This window comes from Hypomesus nipponensis, chromosome 11 (genome assembly GCF_054491055.1).
Source record: "Hypomesus nipponensis isolate SF chromosome 11, ASM5449105v1, whole genome shotgun sequence".
Lineage (NCBI taxonomy): Eukaryota > Metazoa > Chordata > Actinopteri > Osmeriformes > Osmeridae > Hypomesus > Hypomesus nipponensis.
In genome coordinates this window covers 14,994,449-15,018,606 of record NC_140371.1, presented here as the reverse complement: position 1 = coordinate 15,018,606, position 24,158 = coordinate 14,994,449, and the positions used below count along the sequence as shown (strand labels likewise).

The window sequence follows — 24,158 nt, the reverse complement described above, 5'->3', positions numbered from 1 at the left end:
TAAACAACGTTTCTCCTTATCTGGAACTATTACTGTCTCACACAATTGAAGTTGATGTGATTTGAGAAGTGTATGCCAAATAGTTTATTGTGACCATCCCCTTTTTCTTTTTTGTATTGCTTTTCTGACTTTTTTTTTTTGGGGGGGGGGGGGGGCAACTCCCGGTGTTATTTTTTGGATTATTGAACAAAAAGATACAAAGCAAATAAACTTTATTGATCTGGACTTTTATATTCCTAAAAAAACATATATGGCTTATCATAATGACAGATATGTGCAAGCTATTTTACCAGGTAATTAATCGACACACATTTCCTTGAACTGGATAACAAATGATACCTAAATGAGTCCTATATATCTGATGCAAGAAAGCGAATGAAATAGCTTGAAGCTATAATTAGTTTATGCCCTGTGCTAATTTAGGATTGACCAAAGCCCTACATACTGATGGCACGTGACCAATATCGGTCTCATGCAAGACAGTAGCGTACAGCCATTGCTCCGTTCATTTTTTCCTTACAGTGGAGCCATTATACTTACATGTGCAGCACTAACTAACCAGCAATGGAAGCGCCTCGGGGAAAGGGGTACACTGCTCTACTCTTCAGAGAATTGTCAGTGCATTAATAATTCTAGCTGGAGAGCAACATGTGACAATCAGGCAGTAAGGACTTCATCCTGTTACGGTGACATCGAGAAGAGGGTGTCCATAGTAACCGACACCTGCGACGGGAGCAAACAAACGTCTTTCCTTGTGTTTAAAACCGAAGCTCACGAGAGGATTAAACATTTGTACCGCTTGAAAGCACATTCAACTGGGAACATATTCGAGTGTATTTGTGCGTGACAACAATGTACCAACGTATGTATAGCCTGCATGGCCTGCAGTAGGAGTAGCAGATTTAGCCACGTTATAGCGTTGTAGAGGGTGATGTCACCGCGTGAATCAGCTGAGAAGATTGTGCAAATTAACTTTGGATACCTCGCATATCCCTTGGGAAAGAACTTAGGCCTGTTATTGACTATTGCACGAATAGATTTAATGTTCAGGTAAGGTAGCTATTTATTGAGCTATTGGTTGATATAACTTGCTTTACCATGCCATATAGCTAGCACATACGCCAGCTATTGAACAACTTTGGACAAGAACCTTAATGTAGCCGGCATTTGCATTACAGCTATATAAACGTTACATTTGGACTTTTACTTTTACGCCTAAAATGCAGGCTACCTCAGCTGGGTTAAAACCTTGAATGTAACCTATACGACTTGACCAAAATGCTGCCAGGTTCTATTCAGATAACTGGAGAGACACTGTCGGGGGCCGAAGTAAAGGACATATGCGACAGCTTGAAAGAGAATAGTGTTAGGCTCCTGTCTGTCAGAGGATGCCAGCTTTCAGACCGCGACTTCGGCCGGGTATGTCGTGGTGTCGCTGAGTCACACTCCTTGGCTCAACTCAACCTGAATCTCGGTGTGGTGTCGAGCATAAACCGGACAAAACATCTTGCCGATGCTCTTAAGGCCAACAGATCAATTCAGACTTTATTGTAAGTAGGACATTTTATTTAATATTGAATACATCAGTAGAATACATCAGTTGTCTCAGTAAAGTTGAAACTATGTTTTTTGGGCGCTTGAACCCTAGATTTATCCCCCCCCCCCCCATGAAATTAAGTAATATTTACAATGATACACACACACACAGTTTTTGCTTGTCTCTCCCTATTTATCTCTCGCAGTCTCCATGGCAGCCCCTTGCTAGATGCAGGACTAGTCACTCTGAACACAGCCCTGTCAACTCATCCGTCCCTGGTGTCACTGGACCTTGGTGATTGTCTACTGGGGGATGAAGCACTAAGGCTCATCTGTGGTATGCTGCCCCCAGATGGGGCCAAATCAGGTACAGCCTAGTTCACACTTGCTTTACTTGAATAGGTATGATTGTTTAATATGCAAATAAATCACACGTCATTACTGTGGAATCCACGCTCAGCCTGTAATTCAGTGACTGCATGGTTTTGAGATGCTGAAGGTCATTTGATGGTCGGTATCCATTTGTCTAAAGGTCTACGGGAGCTGACTCTGAGTGCTAACCCAGGCATCACGACCAAGGGCTGGGCCCGACTGGCCATTGCTGTGGCCCACAGTTCCCAACTACGAGTCCTCAACCTGGACTATAATCCCTTAGGTAAGCACTAAGCACCTGTTACCATGCATACATATGATCTATTTGTAACCTCTGGTGTTTATCAAGCAATCCGCCCCATCATCACTCAGTACCTTGTTATTTAATGCCATAAAAAGCATGTGTTTGAATTATTGATAAGCAGAATAACGGTTTACTAAAGAAGCAAACACTCTTGAAATACCAATGATTTTCATCGTATTCGCTGGTTGCTTCCTGCAATGTCCAATCAGTGTTATTCAGGCGTGTCTCCATGACAACCTTCAGCTTGCTCACACTAGAGAGAAAATGAGGCCCTCTGTGGAACAGGTTGTTCCCAGTTCAAATTTCAAAGTGTCAGTTAGGGGGCAATATGGCACAGTAAAAATCATCCATCTGTAACAAGAATGACAATCTCACTTGGACGGTTTTTATGGCACCAACCTGTCCTTTAATTAATCAACTTCATGCAGCATCAATGGTTGTGGTCTCGGGTCTCCGAGTTCAGATATTCATGGCATGGTTGCGCGTTCTGTTGGGTCTCCAGGGGACCAGATAGCAGGCATGCTGGCAGTGGCTGTGGCTTCCAGTAGAACCCTAGAGGTGTTGGACCTGGAGGGAACCGGACTCACTAACCAGTCGGCACAGGTCTGTAACAGCCACACCATCATACAACTGAAACATAGCCAGGACAGTCCAATTTGATTGGATTATTGATTGTGGTCATATCTTATGGTCACAAGGCTTTCCACATAATAAGACTTCTATAAAATTACAATGCATGAGTCTCTGCAATTTGAGGCCTAGCAAACGTCCACTAGGTGGTGCTATCACATAGAAAACCACAACATCACAGCCCTCCAAGACACTCTAATTAAGAAGTCAATCCACTTTCTTGGGAGATGAAATGTGGCCTTTCATGTTCATTTAGATCACTGCAAGACAAGGCAGGGGAGAGCTGAACAGGGCCCAGGGCTAGTGTGGCAGATTCTTAGTCTGGTGACTGGGAGGAAGACTCCTGGTCTTTGATCAGAGAGCTTTTCATCTCGACAGCTCGCCGGCCATGTTCCCTACCCATCTTAGTCTCACTGGTATTGACCCCTCACCTTGAATCTCATCTGCATTAAAGATGTGCTCCCCCCCCCTCCAACTGCTAGAGGAGAGTCTCCTCTCTCCCCACCTGTACCTCAGCCGTCCGGTAGTCAACTCAACAGCTACCGCGATTGAAAATGTGCTCCAGTTTTCGGGGCTGTCTCGCCTACCACTGCTGCCATTCAGTTTCCTTTTGATTCCATTTTCCTTCCACACTTAAAGGGTCTGTCCTTGGTATGCCTATGTGAAAAGACTGTGTTGTCTTGTATGTGTCTTGTCTTGTGACTGAGCCCTTGGCATAGCAATTTATTTAAGGTTTGAACATGAAAGCAGATTATTTTCTAACATTCGAGTAAATCACATGTGAACTGATTTGCTTTCTGTGAATTGTAAAAGGATCTATTTATTTGGAACGTATACTATTCCAGTGGTATGGGCATACACAACAAATGGCATGAACTTACTTCAGAGCTCCCCCATTCTCCAGGTCTTCCTGGACATGGTGGAGAACTACCCCACGTGCCTGCGCGTGCTGGTCCTGGCCGAGAACGCCATCAGCCCTGAGCTGCAGCAGCAGATCTCCGATTTACTCTCCGAGGGTGAGGAGGAGGAAGACACGGAGGCTGAGGCAGCGCCGCACAGTAGGAACCTGCTCCCCACCAGGGAGAAAACCACCTGGCTCCCCCACAGCAGTAAGGGCTGAGCTGGCCGATTAAAACCGACATGCTTTTCCCCTGTCCTCTCCATCCCAGGTCAGATTGGTCATGTCACTGTCTAGACATGGCAGATCGATCTCTCCCCGTCTTTCTTTGGCTTCCTGTAGATGCAGTAGGAGGGATCTGTGGCCTGTCCTTTGTTCTCGTCGAGCTGTGTCAGATCCGTTTATCCCTCATTCTAGATTTGTGGATCTGTGGCCTATTAGTCAAACAGTAGAATAGGATATTTCCTATCCTTCTGTGTTCCTGTCCTCTCCCATCATTGATGATATCCTATAAAGGGTAGATCCATGTCTTGATCCGTTATAAAATAGGTCCACAGGCTCCTCTGCTTGGGAGGACTAGAGTCTTGCAGATAAAATATGAGCATTTAGTGTTTAAGCTGTTGTACACCATTTTTCTTTGAGATCCAATTGTTTTAGGGGGCTTGTTCCTATTTCAGGAGTGCTGTAGAGTTGTAGTCCTAAACCGGTCTCCCATTGTTTCTGACCCTTGCAGACTCCCAGATGATCCTGCTGACTTCAGGTCTAGGTGAGAGCCTACTGGCTGAGACTGAGATGTGAATCCACACACTTCCTACTTCAGTTTGATTTTGTATTCCTTTGACCCTTTCTCCCTCTGCACTTGATTCAGTTGAAAAATCACAATATTAGATATCTTGCAACCAATCACATTTGCATGACCTGTAGCACTTGTACATAAAATAGCTTTTTTGGAGCGGGCACAGTACCTTAATACACACCAAGTGACTTATAGGTAATAGTGAATTATTTATTTTAAACATGTACTGTCTATTTATAGTTCACGTTTAAAGATTATGTAACCAATGAATGTTTGTATGCTCTGATAGACTATACAGGATTGTTGTGATCTGATATCAAAATAAATCTGTTTACATATTCTTAAAAAATAATGTTTGTTTACTAATTTGCACATTAATTGGTCGTCATTCATTTTCAGACCTAACTGGCTCTCCATTTTGATACAAAATGTCGAAATGTAGACTGTGAATATCGTGTCCAATCTGCTTGGAGTCAGCATAAGCAGTCCTTATGAAAGAAGATAAATGAAACGTAACGAGCATCAGAGCACTGAGCAAGTCAGCAGCATCATGACGACAATGCAGTGGTTCACTGTTTCATCCCCCTTTCATCCCATACACCCCCTACTCACTCACTCTCTCCTCTGTCTAGCACACACAACAGTCAGTGTAGCCTCTATGCCAAAGCTGATTGTCCGAAAGCTTTTATTCCTCCGAATTACATTGTTTGAGATTATATGTGTTCCATACATATTTAACTCCAGTCATTAGCTACACAACATTACACCATTGAGCTCTGGATTCTCTGTAACCTTGGTGCAAAGTTCCCTAACAAATCATTCCATTCCATTGTCACACTGGATATAGAGTACAAAACAACCAAGGTCATTCTATCATGGCTGACAAGGATAGGGAATCTCTACACAGCTAACTAGGACACAGATAAAGAGGTCTGAGGTCATTCTGTGCGATGCTTAACACAGACCAACAGATGTCCTATGTACAGCAAGAGCACTCTAATCTCTCCCATCTCTTTCCATGTCACATTCAGTTTGTTGGGTAGTCACTTTCATATGGCATGGTCATGCACGTCAGTGATCTACTACTGAGTAATCCTATGAGACAGCCTTCAGTTGGTTAGGGGGCAATATGATGAACACACTGGATATATGATATGCATATATCAACATCACCAACCGAAGGTGATCTGTCTCCCTGGATGAGGAGCTGCCAGCTCATCTTGATAATGACTGAAAAATCTATAATTCATTGACATCTAGGATCAATCTCCCAAGTTGCTATGGGACTTGGATAAACAGCAGGCCGTTTTTCCGTGTAACATGTCCAACCTTTGTAAAGGATCTGATCTTGTTACACTTGAACCTACCTCGCTAGACAGACGCCTGTGCTTTGACTGTGCACCTGGCATTATGAAAGTCATCAAGGGAAGAGTACTAAACACTGCATGTGTTTGTCACTACATCAACAGAATACCCTTATAAACCGCTAATGATTAGATCATGACTGTCATTACACCTTCACCAAACAGACAATTAATAAGACTCTTATTCTTCTTAAAACGACATATTTGCACATGCCGTTAATGCTAATAATATTCAGTGACCAGGAGAGCCTCTGGGGAGGCCTGCTGGTTCACTGCTTGGTTCTGCCTCCGAAGAAAGCTGCCAGAGATGACAGAATGTCTGCTTCGCAATCTGATGCCACTCTTGACTCAGTGGGAAATCTCTCATCTCTAAAATGGACCCTTAATTCAATAACAACTACCTTTATCGCCATCTCCTTAGTCTCCAAGACAATGCAGGCATAATTTGAGGAAGTGGAATCAAATTTGAAATGCAACAAGATCTCAATTCGTTAATGGTTCTTGATCACCAAAAGGAATTCATTTCCTATGACAAGGCTTTATGAATCTATTTTAGCATGCGCGACGTGCATTTTCCATTTATAATTTTCAAAGAATGCTTTTACTTGAACATGACTCATGTTATTTACACATTAATGACGAGAGCAAACACTTTACTAATTACAGCTAATTTAGGGTACCGTTATTATAAAAATCTATAGTTCCAATTAGTTATAAGGGCTCCTTAATTAACACAGGCCCTCAGTGCCAGTCCTCTCACCTATAGGGGGCTGACTTGAGTAAAGCTAGTGTTCTAGTCATATAGGGCACTGAATGCTGGATGTAAAATTGAAATAAACAATTGCTGAATGTTCCCTGAAAATAAATAACTCAATTGGGAACATTCAGCAGACCCCATGTAACCAAACTGCAAAGTTTAAAATATTTTATTTGCTTTAAAATATACATCAGTTACAAATTCAGAAAATAAAATTAGTACTGGTTTAACAGTCTTTTCTAGATTTTTTCTTTTAGAATGTTTTTTGTTCTTTTTTTTGTTTATGTTTTTATAACAGTAAAGAAATAAAATCACATGGTACAGCTACATGACCATGGAAACTTACCCGCTTACATAAAAATCAATGGAAATCTACAAAGCCATGAAATAAGTGATACTGCATCAGGGGTGAAATGAATATGCAACCAAAGAAAACAACAGTGTTCACACATCTCAGTATGAGAGAATAATCAAACTGTCACTCCATGCAAGACTGGTAAACAGACTGTGAGCCCTGTGACAAATTAAGGGTAAAGTGAGTCAATAGTCACTGCTCCTGGGAACTTGACTTGGGGGGCCTCAAAACTAAAAACATCCCATAGTAAAGTGTTCCATAGAATCAATTGTCCAATTTAAATACAAACTTCCCCATTCCATTCATAATGAAAAATAACATTATTTAATTGACAGGAAACTGCACCGTGGACACACATTAAAGTGCTGAAAGAAACATGTTGCTGAGAGCATTCATTTCAAACACAACAAAACAACATGGCATTTAAGACCGGATGATTTAAAGCAATGGATGCCATGATGAGAGTCATTTTAATATATCTTTGCTTGTAGGGCAGGACCTAGATTTGTTATTTTAACAGAAATCTTTAAACGGTTGTTCTTGTATGTCAGAGCTCATGAATGGGTCTTTGAAAGTACATCTGACATACTATTATAGCTGTTGACATCAGAAGCACATTACAAGTGCATATCTGGTGTATGAGGATGCTGTTTCTAAATGTGTCAATAGTTATTTAATCAATTCTACAATTGTTATTCTGCAGAGACAGAATATCTTGAACATAAATCCAATCCTCAGAGTACATGTATCATGTGTGCTTTCATCATTCTCAGAATACACAGTATTGTGAAAACAGCACTTCTGCCCCTGACTAAAGGGTCACAGAGAGATTATCATATACATTGTGTTTATTTCTACACATCTGAAAGGCTGACATTAAAATGTAAAAAAAAAAAAGAGAAAATCCCCAGACCAAATTCCTCTCTGCTGGTGTGAAGCATCCTAGTTAGGTGACCTTGGATCAAAGAAGGGACATGTCACACTGTGATGTGTTCAATTATATTCATGAAAGAGGAGTCATTAAAGTTGCAGGAGACCAGATGTAAGGTCCTATATTTAAACGCTGAGTACATTAGTGGGACCTGAATTCTCCCCCCGTTGTCTTTTCCCCACCCCTCCCATTTTCTTTTTTTATTTGCACGAAACCTTGTCTACAGCACATCTGATGAGCCCATGAAATATTCAAAATGTACATTACCACATTCCGGACCATGACAGACTATTCTCTCTCCTCACTCTTTCTGAAGTATTAGAAACCTATTTCTGAGGGTAATAAAACATGAATTATTTAATCAAGGCCTGTTTCCACTGCTCCTATTAAGGGAGATTTCAACAGAACATTTATACATAACGAACAAAACAATACAAACATTCTGAAAGTGGGGAAAAAAAAGAGAGATAAGTTAAGGGTAGCAAGAGGGTGACAGAAGTTGATTTCGAAGATTTGTGAGGCTAAAGGCCTTGGTTTCACCAACCTGTCCCTTCATCACATTGGAGGAAAAAAAATGATGAATTATTCAAATAGGAGAAGTGCAACAGAAAGCTTACCGCTGGATGCTTACAGTGTGTGGAAATGTGTGGGGACTTTTATACCAGCGTCTCCCCCTTAACCATGGCCCCAGTAACAGGAGGGTGGCTACGTTATTTAATGTTGCCAATTTCCTGATATGTCAAGTACCTCACTCTTAGGAGTGTCATTTATAATTGGTGGCTAAGATTCTCTATATGAAGAGAGGTAAAAGAGACTAAGTGGTATTGTTCTACCATAGATGGTGTCCATGTTCCTGCAAGTAAATACACTTGAAATGATGATATTACACTTTTGACCACTCTGACACTGTGTACACACCATAGTTGAATAACACTGTCTGCATGAGAGCTGGAGAGACATAGCTAGCTGCTAGCAGAGCTCTATGCTGAATACCACAGCAGGGCACCTGCTCTCAGAAGCCAAAGAGACATCAATAGCACAGCAGGACTGTATCTGAATAACACTACACAACCAACCCGAAGTTAGGAAGGCCACACGACGACCATGTCGGCAAACTGAAATGTGGTGCAGACTATTAGATCTGTAAAGCATGACTCTTAGTGGTAATGCTACGTAGTGAATCCGTGAAGAACTGAATGGATAACTGACACTCCAGACAGAATGAACAATGTTAGGTAGATTACAATGGAACAATGACAAACGACTGCTAGGTCCACTGAGTATGCGGGACAAAAAGGAAACTTTACAAAACAACACAAGCAAATAAAATCAGTCTGTCAGACAAACATAATCTATTGATGTAAAATACAGTAGTGTGAAAGAAATGGAATCAAAAGTTAAATAAAATGTTGCATAAATCATGATTACATTCCAGATTACATTCAAACAAAGTTTGCAAGCCTGTGAATAAATGTGGTACTGGTTTCAAAGTATGACAGATGTGGGAACATGTCATTCAAACTGTTGTACAGTTGGCTGAACAGAGATAAAAAGTCACATAATTGAGTTTGCCTGGATTACGATGAGTTCAATTTGACAGTGTAATAGTCTCTACACCTATCAAAATACTATTTTAGAGTATAGCTTGAAATAGGGTGATGGGGGGTTGCCACCACACTCATATCATACATACTTTCAGATACTCAGATGTTTTAGACATGACATTTACAGTTAGCATGCTAGCTCGCAATAACACATTACATAGACGAGTTGTGTAAAACGTGTTGAAAGGCATCTTCCAGGAGTTTTCTGGGGCTCAGCCCAGTGAATACTTAAAAAACATGTCCAAATCACTATCATTTCACTATGTGTTATGCAAGCAGTGTGTCTTCCAAAAATACTGTCATCAGGTTAAGATCTTGCATTCAGTTGCCATGTGAACAAAGTGTTTGTTTCTTTCGCCAAATGGAAATACATAAACCCAAATTCATAATAACACTCCAGTAGTAAAATTAACCATAATTCAGAGGCCAATATGACTTTCCTGGCCCATTTCAACCAATACCAAAATTAGATTGCACACATTATTATACTGGAATACTGGGCTTTACTTGAACTGAATTGCTATCATTTTTTCCGTAATAATTTAAAGACAGTCTGAAATAAATGACTGGATTTTTGTTTACCATGACAAATAATTATCTTCTCAACAGAAACATATTTTAAAACAATAAACTTGAAAACATATAATTAAGGAAAGAAAACAATTATCAAACATCATTACAATGGTTATTTTATACAATTTCGACAAAACTAAACAGGATATCAGTGGTGACATTCTGTGGATTGATTGACCACAACCTGGTCAGTGTGTTTATGACAATCACAGGAGAGAGCCTGAAGGCTGCTGGACTAACTGGCAACCTTCAGAGGAAGGTTACACTGGACTGTATGTTTAGGGGATCACAAAAAGGGGGCTAGTGCTCCTCACTCATACAGAGAGGAATAGGTACTGGGGGAGGGGGGAGTCTGTGTGTGTGTGTGAAGGGCGGTGGGGACTTGAGTGCTTGCCACTCTCAGATTTGATTTTAGATGCCTGCATTCCATATTACTTGTCGGAAGTGATGGGGGGGGAGGGCCAAAGAATAAACATAAAAAGCAACGAAGGAAACACCATCTATTCCGTTTTTTTCCAGGTTCGGCACACTAACCACTGTCTCCAAGGACTGAGCTGAAACAATGCAGCTCTATCATTTCTATCATCTGTCATTTCCATCAAAGAGATACTGGCTGGGCGTTTAAACACGCACACACAAAGAAAACAATAAGGTATGGCTATATCCTGCAGTCACCACCTCCGTGGTGAAACCGTCTGCAGCGGGGTAGAGCGGGAGTGTAAAGAAACGACCTTTCATTCAGTGACTTAACAGCTCCGGAGGGCCTTTGAAGTTCTGATCTGTTACTACAGACTGTTTCACTTCACAGCTCACACGGTTAAGAGAGGTAAACAACTCTTTGAACAGTGTCAAACTTGGAGCCTGGACTTACACACAGACCAGGTAATAGACCAAGTTCCTGGACAGTGTCAGCACAGATACTATAGAAGTCCGGAGGTTCTTTTTCCTGACCCAGCCAGTCAGATACAGCAGCACGAAGAGGCTCCAGGACTGCATATAGTTACACTGGTCCAATCATCTTAAGACATCCATAGTGAAAAGTGGAGCGGAGTTCCTCACCCCTGGAGATGACAGGAGGGAGTTCCCTTGCTGTGTCAGTCTAGCAGGTTGCCATGCTCCTGGGCTCTGGTCAAGCTGTCCTTGCGGTGGAGGTGGTGCACCCCCATCCTCTTGGGGCTCTTCTGGGGTCTTCCGGAGGCGGGGGCGTTGGCGGCGAGAGGCAGGGTGTCAGAGTAGTCCTCCAGGCCGGCTGCGACCCGAGGGGCAAGCACGGGAAAGTCCTGAGGCACGATGTCCCTCTCCTCGGCTGAGCTGCCCGCCGAGCGCGTTTCCCCCGCAAACTCTTTCCTCTTGCTCTCTGCCGGGCTGGCGCCGCCCATGGTGATGGCCGTGTCGCCGCTGGCGTCATCCTCGTGGTCCAGGGGGTCCAGCGAGTCCAGCGGGTCCAGGGTCATCAGCAGCTGATCGCTCTCCTCCTGGGAGAAGTCGGCTCCATACTGCCCTCTCCTGGTGCGCAGCTCGGCCATGCTGCTGGTGTCCGTGTCCAGGCTGGACTCCCGGCTGGCCGTCCAGCTCCGCGTCGACGAGCCCTCCTCGCCATCAGAGTAGGCCCCCCGCATCGCCCCCCGGTCGGACCCTCCGCCGGTGGACGTGGCGGTCCGGCTCCTCTGGAGGTCCTTGACCGTCTCGCTGCTGAAGGACGTGCGGTTGACCAGCGTGCCCTCTGAGGCGGGCGCCATCTTTTCCACAAACATCCGCTGCCAGTTGGCCATCAGGTCCTCCTCCGAGCTACCCGAGCTGGCGAAGGCGCTGGGAGGCTGCGGGGGACTGCTGAAGGGGCTGGACTGACTGGAGAGGGGCTCCGCCATGTCCGGCTGCGAGGGCGTGGGCCCGCGTTCTACCCGCTGCCCTCCGCCGCCCCCGGAGGAGGAGGAGGCGCCGGAGCGCCAGCCGCTGTCGGACACGGCGGGGCTGTTGGGCACGGTGCGCAGGCGCTCCGCGGCCTCCTCGTCGTTCTGCACCAGGCTGAGGGAGATGGCCTGCCGCGTGGCGTAGGTGCAGTTGGGCAGCGGGCTGTTTTTGGGGATCTTCACCTTGTCGTCGGACGAGAACTCGATGACCTTGCGCCCGGGGTACAGCGGGTGGGGCGGAGGAGGGGCGGGGTACGGGTTGAGCTTTTCAAAGGAGGGCGCCGCCCCCTCTTCTCCCGATTGGCCGTCCAGGCTGCTCTGGCTGCGGCACACGCCGTTCTGCTGGAGGAGGTTCTGGCTGCCGGCGCTGCCGCTCTGGGAGGGGCCTCGGCTGTGGGCGGGGCCCCCGTTCTCCCGCCCCCCTCCTCCTCCTCCCCCGCCGCCCTCGGCCTGAGGTCCCGTCATGTCCACGTGCACAAACACGTCCTCCGCCACCGGTCTGCCGGCGCTGCTGCTGGACTGGGCCGAGTTCAGCACCAGGGGCTCGGGCTTCTCCAGGACGCGAGCGATGACCGAGGTGGGCACCACGTCCGCTGGGGTCAGGCTCAGGGAGTCGGGGTCCTGGCCCTGGGCTCCCTGGGGGCCCGGGCTCCTCTCAGGCAGGTTGCTCTTCATGTGCTTGTTCACCATATCCTGCAGCTCGTACGGCAGCTGGAGACAGACACACACACACACAGACAAAGCATGACAGACTTTCACAGGCCAAGACACAAGTCAGTGATGAACTTGAACAGCATGTTACTTAGTAACGACATTAGCTCTTGCCCATCACCGTCTTCAGTATTCTCCCCGCGAAGAGCGATGACTTTAAAAACGAGCGTCTCGCCTGGCGATGACAAATCTTCTTCGACTCGCTAGGCTTTTTAACAGCAGCGTGTACATTCACTTAAAAAGCTCTCTCTGGGAGTGTTGAGATGATCGTGTCAGACTCAATAACAACAAACTTCCCTCAATAACCAAGCAGAAAAGACTTCCATCATCTCTCTTCATCCCCTCTATGCTGGGGCACTGTGCTCCCTCCAGTGGACAACAAACGGGTTCTTTGAGGGAGCGGGTGTTCTGTTCTCCCACCTTTTCAGGTTATCCTAACACCTTTTTCTAATCATCACAGGTTCTCCCTATTCCTAACATTCAGTCTGACATTGTGGCTCAAATCACACTACACGCCTGATTCATCTGATGCTGAGCCTGCACATTTGTTCATGACGTCCATGCAACGGGAGGGATCAGCGAGCCCCTGGAACCAGGACCAATACGTTCCTGTCATGGACAGACCTTGTTCTCTAATAGCCATGTCACTAACAGATAGAGGCTGCCAGGTCAGACACCCCACTGATAGGAGATGAGAATGGACGAGGAGAGAAAGGTCCCATCTCACAGGGCCAGTCAGAGAGAACGCTCTCTCCACCTCCATCAGCTGTGTGATGGGGACACTTGTCACCTTGCTACCTTTTCTGTCTGGGGGCACCGAATGTCATCCTTATCCGGCGCGCGGGAAACACACCATGTTGAGAGAGAGAGAAGAAGAAAAAAAGAAAAAAGGCTCACCTCCAATGAGATGACAACTGAAGTATGGCGAGAAAGAAAGAGAAAGGAAGAGAGAGGAAGGGAAAAATGGCAGGCGTCTAAAAGAGGCCCTCTCCTATGTCGCTGCGACATCCCCATTGGTTGAAGTCGAGCGGAGGCCAAGCTGATGGGAGAATGTATTGATTTGTGGAAAATGGACAAGAAGCAATCCCACATCCCTTGCTGCCCAATGAAATAACGATCTCCTGAACAATTGGCCGCTGACGCTACTACTGCCCTGCTCGGTGCATCGCTGCACGATCGATGCCAGGGCAGCACCCATGGGCGGGGCTGCCAGGGTGACTCCCGCACTGCCCTCCTGGTCAGTATTCAGGCCTTGCGTGGCATACTAGCGACATCTGCCCTCCGATTTGCCCGTCACGGAACCATGAAGAGCGCCAAACTCGTCACATGCTGCCGACAAGCATGACTCAGCTCTTCTGCATCCACGAGTAAGTACACACACTGCGCGGGGGGGGGGGGGGGTAACACACCGACAGCACTGCTCCACACGGCTCTCCCTTGAACATCTCCAGACTGAGCCGGAGTGTCTCTCATTCTTCCCTGATCTGAAGCTTTGTCCTCCTCTGTTCAACACTGACTCAATTGTTGGGCCCACAGACAATCACAGGAATGCAAATCTACACCGATCCATTCACAGCCACGGTCATGGTCATTTCAATGCTATTGTGGAAACGGCAGCCTCCGTGCAATTTCACCCAATTATCATAAATGTAACAATGAAGGGACAGATAGGCTCAACTGGATATATACTGTACTTGGTATAATGTCCTGGAGACAAAAGCACAGAGCTTTGTCATAGAACAATCCCATGTGCAGCAGTGTGAATTGGTGCTGGCGGTGCCAATACACTTCAGTGATTAGAGCGTCCTATGGACTGGCTCCAGGGATGGAAGACTCCTGCTATGCTGGATAATTGCCTTGTGTTTCCCGAGGCAATCTCCAGACTCCATCAAATCTCCCACAGATGGCTCCCGCCTCACAAGATCACGGTGGCGTTGATTTGTATACACCAGCGCGTCTCCGGAACCCTTCCCCGCACAGACTCATCTGGACACAGGATGTCGTCTACCTGCCTGTTCTGCCATGCTGTGTACTTCTACGTGTGTTCTCCTGTGCGTGTTTTCCTGCTCGTGTGCCTGATGCACAGCCTCAGCCTCCCTTATCCATACTTCTGCCAGCCATTTATTCCCAGGGGGACTCGTAACCATGGTTATACTTGTATCTCTTTGGTCTGAGTCGGAGGCATATGTCTCTCTCTCTCTCTCTCTCGCTCTCTCGCTCTCTCGCTCTCTCTCTCCTCAGTTTTTCTTGTTTCTCTCTTCCACAGCCATTTTCAAGAGGGGAAAAGGAAGGTCCATGTCGCCCAGTGTTTTGATTTTCACAATTGTTTTTCTAATGTTTGGCATTGAACATGCAAACCCACCTTTGCGTCTGAAATTGGGGCTCTGCTACAAATTGGGCTTCTTATTTCTGAGCACACAACAGACATTTTTGTATCCGCCATCATTTTAGGTCTGCCCAAATTTGTCAAATCTATCAATGTCAATACAGGTCGTGCGAAAATCATTTACATTTGCGCATGTGAAAAAGCACTTCACTAAGTGACCCAGGTTTAAAATCCCTACAAATGTCCCTTGAACCCATCTGCTAATGGCACACCTTAACCACTTCCCTGAGAGCTCAATGAGCAGGTGAACCATGGAACAACAGGGTGAGCGAGGACAAGCTGGTGCTAGATTATCCATTACAGCAGAGAAGGCAGGAATGCTGTGTTTCACTAAAGGCACACACAGTCCAGAATGATGTCCAGAATGATGGATGATTATTCGGCTCGGCTGAATTATACACCACCACCACCCCTAAAAATAACCTAACTTCCTGTCACTCAGGGCCTTGGCAGTGACAAACTGGAGCGTTGCTGCCTGTAATAGTCCCCAAGGGACCTGGGCACAGGGGGGTAAGACAGCCTTGTCATCTCACACACAAACAAACAGAAGGAGACAGGGGGAGTAGAGCAAGCACAGTAGCCATTTGGATGAATGGACTGTCAAGACACAGTTGTGTTCCAACAGGTTACCCAAAACGTGTCGCTTAGTCCCCATGGGTCTCCTACTGTAAAGGATGGACAGACTAAGAGACAATATGGCCATGGTACCATTGAGACTTGTGTAAAATATGATTTGGTCAGATCTTCGAGGATTAGGACAAGACACCTTGAGAACAATGCATGGCCTCCACCAATAACAACATAAACCTTGGTAAACACTCACATTAGGATCTGTTTATTCATCACTCAATAAGAGAATTTGGTAAAAGAAAAAAAGATTGAATTCAACTGTATTTACGAACTGTGTTGTTATGACGGGCCTTTTGTAATCTAAAGGGCCCTACAGCATAACTATGTACAGTGTATCCAGACACTAGTTCAGTACTCGGACCTTCTGTGATTACACATCTGTTTATTGCCAGCGCGAAGCTTCCTTAGACGTGATCACATTAAGTCATCAACATATGGCACATGGCTCAATGTTTAAATTTAATTTAGGGGGTGGATTAGGAACCTTAATAGTTTTTTTTTTACACCAAAGCTAAAACATTCTATTGACTGGAGACAGCATTCATACAAGCATTTTGAGATTCAATCATTTTACAGGCTTGAAGTTCTTTCAAACTGAGGTAATTGGTTGGTTACCGGGGGGGTCACTGGTTTAAGGCCAGACGGGCATGAAGATTGGCAAATTGTCAATACCAGGCCCAGAATGGCATAGTCCTTCTGAGGGTTCCATAAAACATAGTGGCAAATCTGCCACTGTGCATGCACTCATGCACGGATGTAAAGCCTTCCCACCATTTAAAAGCCTTCCATTCAACCTGCTCTTTTCATCCTCTCTTTCTATTCTCTTTTTTTCTCGTTTTGGCCTAGCTCTCTCTCCGACTCCAGTCGGGAGAGAAAAGCGGAGCGCTCCATGGCCTTTCAAAAAGTCACCCGGACGACCGCCCCCTCTCTCTCTCTGTCTCTCTCTGTCTCTCTCCCCATCGTCCAGGAGTGTCACTGTGGATTGCAAAAAGCATTCAAGCTCCAAAAGGTGCCACCCTCAAAAGGGAGCCTTATTTTTTCATGGGAGCCTCGATATCCATCCGAAACTGGCTGTTTCGAAATAGGCAGGAGCAGAGTTATACTTACGTCCGCAAACTTGTGGTTCCTGAAATGGGATTTATTGCACTTTAGCAGCTGCACAGCCAAATTGCAATCTTGACGGTAGCGTTCCTATGAGGGAGAGAGAGAGACAGAGAGAGAGGGAGAGAGAGAGACAGAGACAGAGACAGAGACAGAGAGAGAGAGAGAGAGAGAGAGAGAGAGAGAGAGAGAGAGAGAGAGAGAGAGAGAGAGAGAGAGAGAGAGAGAAAAGTAGAAGGAAGGAAGGAAGGAAGGTAGGTAGGTAGGCAGGGAAAAGAGGGAAACAGGTGTTAAATAGAGGTGCAATCAGCCAGAAGACTTAGTCACTTGAACAAAAAAGCTACAGGAATACTTAATCAAATATGAAGTCACAAATTCGACGGTTGTCTGTCACCTTTTAAACCATTAGGTCAAAATGACAAAAAGTGAGTTTAGAATATTCATTTAAAACGCTTACCCAAGATAAAAAACTAACATTTGGAGAACAAAGCAAGTACTCCAACATATTCATGTACTCACCTTTAATAACTAACCCTGGTTATTAAGTGTAAATCCAGTGCACTTGAAATGAGTAATCTCTAATTTTCCAATAACCTTGTCATCATTCTTACAAGTGTTACCTTGGATTCAAACATGGCACAGGCCACACACACTCAGACACATCTGTTCAAATAGTCTACGTAAATTCACTGACTCAAGGGTCTTAATTTAGACACCCTGGAATTACACCCACATTGAGCTCCTCCAGCTTGTCTATGGTGTTCTTGGCATCCAGGAGTTTGTTGGTGAGCTCAACTATTTCCTGGTCCATGGTCTTCTTGTCTCTCTCCACTTTCCGTAGCTGAAGAGGAGGGCGAGAAACACAGCATTAGAGATCAGGTCAAGTTTAAACAAAGCCTGGCTGTTGAACTGTGTGAAATTGAATGAACGAGGCTAAAACATTTAGACAACCAATCGGATGAATCTGGAGCAGGGGCTACGTTCAGAGTAGGTCGACCCCCAGCCAGTGAGATAGTAAATTGGCTGGCGGAGGCTAAAGCTCTCCCATGTTTAAGTAAGTGCAGTGGGAGTCATTTCCTCATTGATTGGAGCTAAAGCCCATCTCTTCCCTCATCCTCTCTCCCAGCTGACACAGCACAGGGGCTGGGAGCCTGCTGAAGCCAGGGCTGGCTATCGGCTGTCCGCTGCGCTCAGCAGTGTGGTTAGAGAGCAACTAAAACAGTACAAGCGCAGGAAATGTCCTACATGAACCGATCGATAGCGCATTATGAAGTGACAAGGTGGAAGCTCAGAAGTCTCTGGATCTCAGTCTGCTAAATCCCTCTCTTGATGAGGTTTCTCTTTCTTGCTCCCTCTGGTTCTGTCTCTCGTATGCAGTCTTGTTTGAAGATGAAAACAAATGCATGTCGTATGTAAGGACCAGGAAATTGAGAATGGTTTGTAAAGCCATTTCTCCACAGGGTTTACCTCAGGTCTTCAGTAGGCTTAGTGAGTTTTATTTCAGTAATGGTGGCATCAAGCCCACAAAATATTTACGTGAAACTCTTGCAAAGTTTAAATCGGATGAAAAACCATATCTAAAGACAAGAAAAACAAAATGTTGGTTTCTTCTTGGCTAAAGAACGTTCAGTCTGAGAAAATAATCCCCAAACCTCAGAGCTGGTGAAATACCAAACTAATTAAAAGCGCAGGGTGGATCCAGATGCTGCGGTGTGTGTGTGATAAAATCAGTGAATGAATACTCACTATTCACCACAGACTATCATCTCCCTCAGCTCAAGACAGACTCCAGTGAGACATGTGACAGAAACAGACCTGTACAGATCCCCTGGGTCCCACCAGCCACTAGGGACGTAAATCTGACAGCCTGTCTACACAGCTGCCTTTGCTGAACTATGCAAATTATCACAACTACCGCATGTATAGTAACACTTCGAAAAAATCCCCTCACTACTATGAGTTACTAATGGAGCCCCACCGTGGCGCTTGAACATGAAACATCCATTTCAACTGAAAACCGCAAGGCAGCGAGAAGCCAGATTTCAGTGGTCCCAATCGCTCGCCATGCTTAAACCCTTAACTAGCATGGATAGCATTGAAATTAATCGAATGATTAAAATCCCCTCTCTCGGATGCAGTCGAGTAGGGCTGCCTCTCAAGCACCACATCACACCAGGAGAACAGGAGACATGAGAGCTGCATCCTGTCTGTGGAGGGAGATTTGAAGACCAAACGAAACTAGAAACGGAGAAGAGACAAGAGGAATATAGAAAGAGGAAAAGAGAAAGAAAGAGGAGAGAGCGAAAGACTGAGATCCAGAACGTTCTTCCTCCTTTATTGCTTGCCACATCAATAATGGAGCAATCATCTGATTCCAGCTTGACTGGAGAGATGGCTCAGGAGAAGTGAAATGGGCTAGACAGGCGAGGGAGAAAAAAAAGAAAGAAAGCTGGATGCCTTCATTTCGATGCCCAGTCACAGCTGAACTGCACAAAGCCAGCACCGTAAAACACCATAGTTATCCCTGGAGCATTGGCACTGCGCATAACGAGCCGATAGCTGACTAAGAAAACAGACACAGAAGACAAACAGACCAGAAGGAAGTTTGGGGCGCCACGTCAACATTGGAGTCTGAAAGTATTTGAGTCACGGGCACGTCTACAGGGACACAACCCACCTGAGTATCCTCATGCTTACAACCAACCACCACACACATGCACTGAGCTAGCATTGCAAGCAGGACAGAGCTACATTGGAGGTTCTGACTAAACATCTAGACAGCTTGCCGGGACCAAACAGGAGAGGATGAAGAGGCCCCTGATATCAGAGGCTGGGCACGCGGAGCAGGGTAACAACAACAACAGTTAGAAATGCTGTAAAGGGGGAGGCGGAGAGAGAAGGGAGAGGAGGAAAGAAAGAAGAATGAGGACGCAACTGCATAGACCCAAGTTTGACTGATAGCAGCCTGATGATGATGAGACAGCCCGTCACGAAGCAGCATGTGGGGGGGGAGGGGGTTGGGGGAGGTGGGGGTGGGCGGAGGAGAGGGGTGTGAGAGAAAAGAAAAAGAGATGGAGAGAAAGAGAGAAGAATGGTGAGAGACAACAGTAACAAGAACAGCACAATGCAGAACATAACATTTTGAAACATTTATTTGCTGTTCAAACGGACTTTGTTGGAGCTACCAGACAGCTAGTCGCTACTCTGGCAGGTGCGAGAAACACCCTCAAAAATAGTTTGAAATATTGGTGACATTTCTCTTTGTGTGTGAAACACATTGTGGGGGGGGGGGGGGGGGGTGGGCCCCTTATTTCATTGCATCAAAAACCCCTCTCCCCTCTAGAGAGTTTTGGACAGCAGAGCCTCCATCTGCATTTAATATGGGTAACAGCCATTTGACAGTTTCAAAAGACGATTTTGTAAAATCAATTACTTTCAGCTTCAACACCAATGGAATAGCTTTATTTGAGAGATATGGACGCTTGAACAAAATATTAAAGGGTGCTCAAACTCGCATTCAAATGTTCTATGACTTCCGCAATGAATAGAGCATCGGATAAATAGCTTTCTTTCCCAAGGTGACAGGGGACATGGACTGGTGGACACTGTAGTTTGATCTAGGAGAATAATCCGACGACCACATCAGCTGAACCAAGGTCCAGGGGAATGGCCCGGCAAAGGCCACCTGTTCTATCTGGACTCCAAAACCCCCCAGAGGGAGGTCTCTCTTTAGTCCACCCTATATACCTACACAGCCTCTAATATCTGGGGCTTTGGCTTAAGATAAACCTTGTGACATGGAAAAAAGGATTTAACCACATGCATGTTTGTACATGATTTTCATCGTGTACAATGAAATGAAACTATTACGAAAGGTTCTAGCTGTGGTTGGCTGACGCCTGGGGAGAGGGGAGAGGGGCTAACTCGTTTCGTCCAATTGTCTGCCACCCCCACAGTTGGCAGTGATTCATAGGATGTATTCATTCACTGGCTTTTCCTAGGATGGGAGGGTTGGACTTTGAAGCTGCCACAGCCCCACGCCACAGCCAGCAGCAGAGTACTGTTGCAAAAGCATCTTAAGATTCAGTTAATCTCCATCTTTATGAGGAATCGATACTGGTCAAGGGGGCAGGTCCGCTTTGACAGAGTGAGATTGGATTGTAGCGTAGGGAGCACGGAACGTACTTGTGCGCGCACACACTCACACACACACACACACACACAGATGCACGCCCACATACCAGCACACAGAAAATGTGCATCAGAGAGCCATCAAACACACAACAGTGGTGTAGGAACCGAGCACACCACACACACGTTAGCTTGGCATGCTACCAGGTGGGGGTGGGGGTGGGGGTGGAGTGGGATACACCAGCACAGGGCTGTGGACCTTTCAATCTCTCTCTCTGTCCCAGAGGGGTTAGCAGAAACATGGGTGATGGAGTGATTTGGCCTTTCACCGAAGTCTATTCCTCTCTGAGCGGATCCCCGACAGCGCTCTGGAACACCCCAGCCTCTCCAGTTGAGATCCTGCTGTATAATTGGCTGACGGGCATGGCATAATGGTATAATGAGGGTGGTCGGGGCCATTGCTCTTGCTGTGAGGTACATTTATAAATGTAGAAAGGCCCCACACTGCAGCAGACAAGAGCCTCCTCTGTCCACACACTGCATCACAACTCTGGTACCCTGACGCAACAGAGAAAACATTCTGTCTCAATTGAAAGCAATTGGCCACCGTGACAGTCTGAGACTGTTATGATGCTGCAGCTGTTAGAGAGGCCAGACAAAGGTCGAGGAAAACTATATATTTGAGAAATGGAATCCAATCTGAAAAATGATCCTGCAGTTTCCCCCCCCCGAAAGAATTGGTCAAAGCAATTTACCATACAAGAAAAAAGACACAATTAAAATTCAGTTAGCAGACAGTGGATATGTATATAGTAGACAAAAGCAGACGCCATGTTGACAGATGGTTGGGTGGAAGGTGAGAAGTGAATGGTTTCGAGTCGAGAGTTCAAAAGGTTACCAGGGCATGTAGCTTCTCCTCCAGGTCCTGGTTGGCTCTCTGGGAAGCGGTGTAGCTGTTCTGGAGTCTGTGGAGAAGAGCAGCATTGGGATAATCCTTATTAAAGTGCTTCCCAGTAAAACACACCCAGTGGAATGAACCACGGCAGTGAACCCCCCCACCCCCCCAGCCCCCCTTTGACCACTTTTCCATCTCCGCCATATCTCGGCGCAATCACATTCCATCAAAGTTCCGATTATCCCCCTGTCTTCTCATGTGCATCTTGGCTAGCGCTGCTTGTCATACGGGTGAAAAAACAGGCCGTGAAGTGAAAGTTACAGCTCTAATAAGGCACCACGTTATGAGCACTTTCGGGTGTAAAGGCACACACGCTTATTCTTTCTGCAGGCTCATCTCAGCAGATGCATTTTCCTCCCTCACGTTGTCTTTTCAGCGGCAGAGCTGTATGAATCCTCTAGGAGCACCTAATGAAGCCATTAGAAATAGGCTTGGTGCCGTTTCTCAACAGGTCAGACATTTGGCACAAATTACAAGTGATGCCCCCCCCCAAAAAGGGGGGGGGGTAGCAGAGAGAAAAAGACAAGAGACTGTGGAATTGAACCCATTTTCAATATGGCCAATAGCAATTATTTTCCCCCTCCTATACACCTAAATTGGCTGGATAAATTAGCTGTTCTAAAGGGACGGTTGTGGATTTCTCGAAAATGCAATCAGGAAGAGACATTTCAAAAGGATAAAAGTGGCAACGTGCAGATTTCTGGACAAGTTGGGGGGGGGGGGGTAATTAGAGAAGAAAGAGAGAGATCAAGTTAGAGCAGAAGCAAGCAGGAGACAGAGCGTGTGGAAGAGAGAGCACCCGAGAGAGAGAGAGAGAGAGAGAGAGAGAGAGCCCAAGAGAGAGAGCCCAATAGAGAGAGAGAGAGAGCCCAAGAGAGAGAGAGAGAGAGAGAGAGAGCCCAAGAGAGAGAGAGCGCCCGAGAGAGAGAGAGCGCCCGAGAGAGAGAGAGAGAGAGCGCCCGAGAGAGAGAGAGAGAGCCCGAGAGAGAGAGAGAGAGCCCGAGAGAGAGAGAGAGAGCCCGAGAGAGAGAGCGAGAGCGAAAGAGAATGATTATTAGCCTCAATCATTATCATCCCCTGTCCCTCTCACAATGTGATAATGGTCGGTAATCAGGACCTGGGAACGGCTGAGTTTCATCTGGGATTTTGAAAGCTGAACATTTGAATGTAGGATGTCAAATTGATACTTCATCCTGTGCACTTTAAACACGTATCCTTTCCTATGTCATGTACTTCAGGACCAAAGAATGGCACACTGGGACATTCAGGACAAACTGCAAATCGGACTCTCTCTTCGTGTCCATTAAAACTCACTGTGCTTTTGTGAAGCTCTTCCCTTAGATGGCCTCATTACAAACACCTGAGAGCACACCATTGAAGACTTACCGAAAAATCCCAACCCTCCTTTCCAACAGAGGTGTAAAAAGATCAGCTACGAGGATTGACTGAGCCCATCTTCCATTCAGAGAGGATTACAAGCGCAGGCAACAGACTGGCCATGCATCTCACTACACACCATCACAAGCTGCCGGTCTCTTCTCATCTCTCCTGCTCGGCTGAGCTAAAGCTTGTGTGTGTGTGTGCATGCGTGTTTACATTTGTGCGTTTGTGTATTCGATAAAAAGAAAAGCACGAGGCCGTGAGTGTGTATGTGTGTTGTCGTGTCAAAGAGAATGAGAGACTGTGTTTGTGTGTGTGCGCATCCAGGCCCTTCCATCTGACCATACTGAATACAACATGTTATAATAACCACAGCCTGGGGCCAACAGGCCAATTGATTGATTATACCGATCGAACAATATTACACACAGAACACGCACTGGTCTAACCTTGCCCCGATTACCACTCCTATGACTGTAAATAGCCAATCTCTTTCTCTAGCCGCTGGACGTCCAAATGGAACTCCTCCAAACAAACAATGTGCACAATTTCCTAAAGCAGGCCTCACTCCCATAAGCACAGCCACTATTCAAACTGTCAGTCAGACTTATTCCGTCACTGGTAATCAAAAACTCTTTACTGCAGTCGATTTTACCTCCATTTGTCCCAATAAAAATGAATAAACTCATTTTAAGCATAAACCACAATGATTCCCGCTGAGACGTCGAAAGAGAGAATGAGAAAAACAAAGGCAGAGAGGAAGAGAAAGATTCATGTAACTTAAAGCTAATGGAATGCTAAATGTGCAAAACAATTGCCATCACTTGACTATGC

At 45.8% G+C, this 24,158-nt stretch overlaps 2 protein-coding genes across 4 annotated transcripts in view; one reads left to right on the top strand and one right to left on the bottom strand.

Annotated features, from left to right (window-relative positions):
* The first annotated feature begins 469 nt into the window (after positions 1–469).
* Positions 470–4,881, top strand: lrrc73 (leucine rich repeat containing 73). Of its 2 annotated transcripts, none has more exons than XM_084708742.1 (6): positions 470–1,550; positions 1,743–1,903; positions 2,069–2,191; positions 2,715–2,815; positions 3,747–3,858; positions 4,474–4,881. In XM_084708742.1, the coding sequence occupies exons 1-6, from the start codon at positions 1,279–1,281 to the stop codon at positions 4,536–4,538; spliced, it is 834 nt and encodes a 277-aa protein (XP_084564868.1). In that variant the 5' UTR covers positions 470–1,278; the 3' UTR covers positions 4,539–4,881. The 2 variants fall into 2 exon arrangements, with proteins under 2 accessions (XP_084564868.1, XP_084564869.1); XM_084708743.1 differs by having other exon boundaries at positions 1,250–1,550; positions 3,747–3,951.
* Positions 4,882–6,811: 1,930 nt separating this feature from the next.
* tjap1 (tight junction associated protein 1 (peripheral)) overlaps positions 6,812–24,158 on the bottom strand; it is a 50,301-nt gene continuing 32,954 nt past the window's right edge. For both annotated transcript variants that reach the window (XM_084709588.1, XM_084709589.1), the window contains 4 exons: positions 21,888–21,954; positions 17,592–17,699; positions 16,865–16,948; positions 6,812–12,741 (listed from right to left, as the gene is read on the bottom strand). In XM_084709588.1, the coding sequence (XP_084565714.1) occupies positions 11,215–12,741; positions 16,865–16,948; positions 17,592–17,699; positions 21,888–21,954 (1,786 nt within the window). In that variant the 3' untranslated portion in view covers positions 6,812–11,214. The remainder of the gene's footprint in view (positions 12,742–16,864; positions 16,949–17,591; positions 17,700–21,887; positions 21,955–24,158) is intronic.